Raw genomic sequence first — 3,138 nt, forward strand, 5'->3', positions numbered from 1 at the left:
AGGGAAAGAGCAATGACTCAAATAGAGAAGAATGCCAGAGAGACAGAGAGACAGAGACAGAGACAGAGAGACAGAGACAGAGACAGAGACAGAGACAGAGACTGATGAGATTCAGGGGAGCATTCGGGGAGCAGGGGGGAGGGAGTAGTTAAACAGGAACCCGAGACAGAAAGGCAAGCTGAGCCCAGCAGTGAGAGGGTAAGTGGAAGGGTGATGGAAGCAAGGCAGATGTGGGCTTGGGCCGGCCCTTCGAGGGAGTAGTGAGCTCCCTCTCCAATGTGGTCATAACCTTTGGAATGAGGGTGTGAGTGACTGCAAATTCCCATCTCCCTTCTCATTCCAACCTTATTATAACACTGCTTTCTACGCCTCTGGTCTCTCTCTCTCTCTCTCTCTCTCTCTCTCTCTCTCTCTCTCTCCCCCTCCCTCCGTCCCTCCCTCCCTCTTTGCTCTCCCCCCTTTCATTGTTTTAGAATAGGCCAAATGTGAAGTCTTTCCAAGGGTGTGGCTGTGTTCATCTTATTCTCCAGCCCAAGTAGAACAGCAGAGAAGCGTGAGAAGGACTAGACACACTCAGCAGCCAGAGGCCACGGGCAGACAGATCGCAGCGCTGTAGACAGTGAGTTGTTTACAAAACTCTACATCGAGAATGTCTGTGTGTGAGTGCCTGCGTGTGCATGTGTGTGCTAAAGGGTGGAGAATGTCCCTGACTTAGAATTGAGCCCTCTCCCAGTTATGTGGGGAATTCAAAGGCGAAGGAACACGGAGAGGAGCAGATGATATTTGAAAAGACGCAGATACACCAAAGGTAGCTTAGATATTAGGAGTGAAAGAGGCTATGGGGCAGAGCCAAGGATGCCTTAATTAGAATACCAAAGGTCCTCCTTGTGCCTCCTTGTGCCTCCTTGTGCCTGCATTCCAAGCTACACAGAGGGTTGAGAAGGGTGGGATGGGGGTGGGGTGGCAGGAGTGGAGGGTGGGGGAAGTGGAGTGAGTCCAGGAGTTCAAGACCAGCCTGGGCAGCATAATTAAACAACTCAAATTTAAAAAGACATTTTCTATAGAATGATGGTCGTGACAGTCAGAGGGACATGAATGTCGGATGAGAGGTAAGGAAGGGTTTGAGCTGTACAGAGAAAACAAGGTTTCCAGAGCGGAAAGAATGGGAGAGGGGGATGCAAGCCATCTTTCCCCAGCGGTGAGATGTGGCTATCTTTCAGCATCACGGTCTCTGCTTCTCCCCCATCCTCCACCCCCTCCTAGATATGCTGTTCTTGGGGCAGAAGGCCTTGCTGCTTGTCTTGGCAGTCAGCATCCCCTCTGGTGAGTCTTTCTGCCTTAACTCTTTTTCCCTAACACATCAGATCCTTGGTTCTCCATGTCCGTGGGGCTATGGGTTAGATGGGGGTGGGGCTGAGAGCGAAGGGGCGTGGCATGGGACTATGGAGGGGGAACTGAGAGTGAAGGGGCGGGGCATAGGGCTCTGGTTAGATGGGAGGCTGAGACTGAAGGGGCGTGGCAAGTGATGTCCTGTGTTGACACAAAGCTTGCAGGTGGTGAGAGCTAGCCTTGGACTTAAGGGTGGTTAAGATAATGTGAAATTACAATACAAGCACTTATTAATCCCTAGAAGAGAGTTACATATCGATATATGACTCAGCAAATACCAAAGGAACAAGAAGTTACACACGAATACAGAGACCACCACACAGAAAACTGGATCACCTTAAACCCCTTGAGGGAAAGACCACCTAAAAGTTGCTCCGGCAGACACACAAAGGTTTACATACATGAGGGAAGTATATGCTACACATATGCACAAAAGGAGCGAGGTCTTCGCAGGTGGCATAGAATCCAGCTCAATGACTGGTCATAGAAAGCAATCTTGGACTCTGAAGAAATGCTACTGTATTCCCTCTCCTCTTTCTGCCAGATGCAGTCCCACAATTGGCTTGCCCAGTGGTGCAGCTGATTCAGGGGCTGTGGGTCAGGGCTGGACACCCTAGAGAGCCTGCTGGGCTCCTCTGTGGACCATAGCCCTTCTTGGGATGAGGTCAAGAGAGGGACCTGAGTCAGGTTAGAGCAACGGTGGGCTTTGTGCTCGAAAACTTGTTTTTCTTGGGTGGTTTCTGATGCTTGGTTAGTTGTGTACATAGCCTCATGGTCTTGTGTGGAAGTATATAAGGACAAAGGCAAATCACAAAGATAATATGCAACAACAGCTCCGTTGTATTCTGGCTTGTCTCAAAAAAGTATTGTGGTGGAGAAAGCTGGAGTTATACCCATTTTCTTTCTTTTTGACAGACTGGCTACCCCTAGGGGTCAGTGGTCAACGAGGAGGTAGGTGAAGTCTTCCTTATGGGTTCAGTTGGGGTTCTTGCCAGGATTACATAAAACAGTACTGAGAATCTGTTTTAGGGCCAGGCAAGGTGACACATGCCTGAATCCCAGCACTCAGGGAGTGGAGGCAAGCAGATGGAGTTCAGGGCCAGCCAGGGATACATAATGAGACTCAGACAGACAAGAATCCATTCTAGAGCAGGTTGTAGTGGCCCATGCCGGTAGGATTTGCTGATGGAGGCAGGGGGATCATGGGTTTAAGAGCAGTGTAGGCTACACATTTCTCCAGGGAGTGGTGGCGCATGTCTTTAATCCCAGTACTCAGAAGGCAGAGGCGGGAGGATCTCTGAGCTTGAGGCTGGCCTGGTCTACAGAGTGAGATCCAGAGAACCCCTGTTTCAAAATATAACAAAACCAACCAACCAACCAACCAAACAGACAAACAAATCTGTTCTAGAACAGAGAGCTACACTGCCAAAGTGTGAAAAGTGGAATCAACTTCAGTGGTACCCACAATCCCATCATCCCTTTCATAAACCTGGTTTCCTTTTTCAGTCTCACTGAAACATCTGTCCTAAGATGCTTTCTATGCCAGCCTCTTCCTTTTGCTCTCCTCTGCACATTTCTTTTACCCCATTCAAGACAACACAAATCAATCCTTATAGGAAACATTATTACTATATTATTATCTGCGATTTTTTTTTTTTTTTTTTTTTTTTTGGTTTTTCAAGAAAGGGTTTCTCTTTGTAGCCTTGGCTGTCCTGGAACTCACTCTGTAGACCAGGCTGGCCATGAACT

The 3,138-nt window shown here is 48.6% G+C and overlaps 1 protein-coding gene across 3 annotated transcripts in view; it reads left to right on the forward strand.

Moving 5' to 3' along the window:
- The first annotated feature begins 533 nt into the window (after nt 1-533).
- Nucleotides 534-3,138, forward strand: part of Mfap5 (microfibril associated protein 5) — a 16,392-nt gene continuing 13,787 nt past the window's right edge. For all 3 annotated transcript variants that reach the window (XM_029535377.1, XM_029535379.1, XM_029535378.1), the window contains exons 1-3: nt 534-619; nt 1,264-1,323; nt 2,305-2,340. In XM_029535377.1, the coding sequence (XP_029391237.1) occupies nt 1,266-1,323; nt 2,305-2,340 (94 nt within the window). In that variant the 5' untranslated portion in view covers nt 534-619; nt 1,264-1,265. The remainder of the gene's footprint in view (nt 620-1,263; nt 1,324-2,304; nt 2,341-3,138) is intronic.

Source organism: Mus pahari, chromosome 2 (genome assembly GCF_900095145.1).
Source record: "Mus pahari chromosome 2, PAHARI_EIJ_v1.1, whole genome shotgun sequence".
Taxonomy (NCBI): Eukaryota; Metazoa; Chordata; class Mammalia; order Rodentia; family Muridae; genus Mus; species Mus pahari.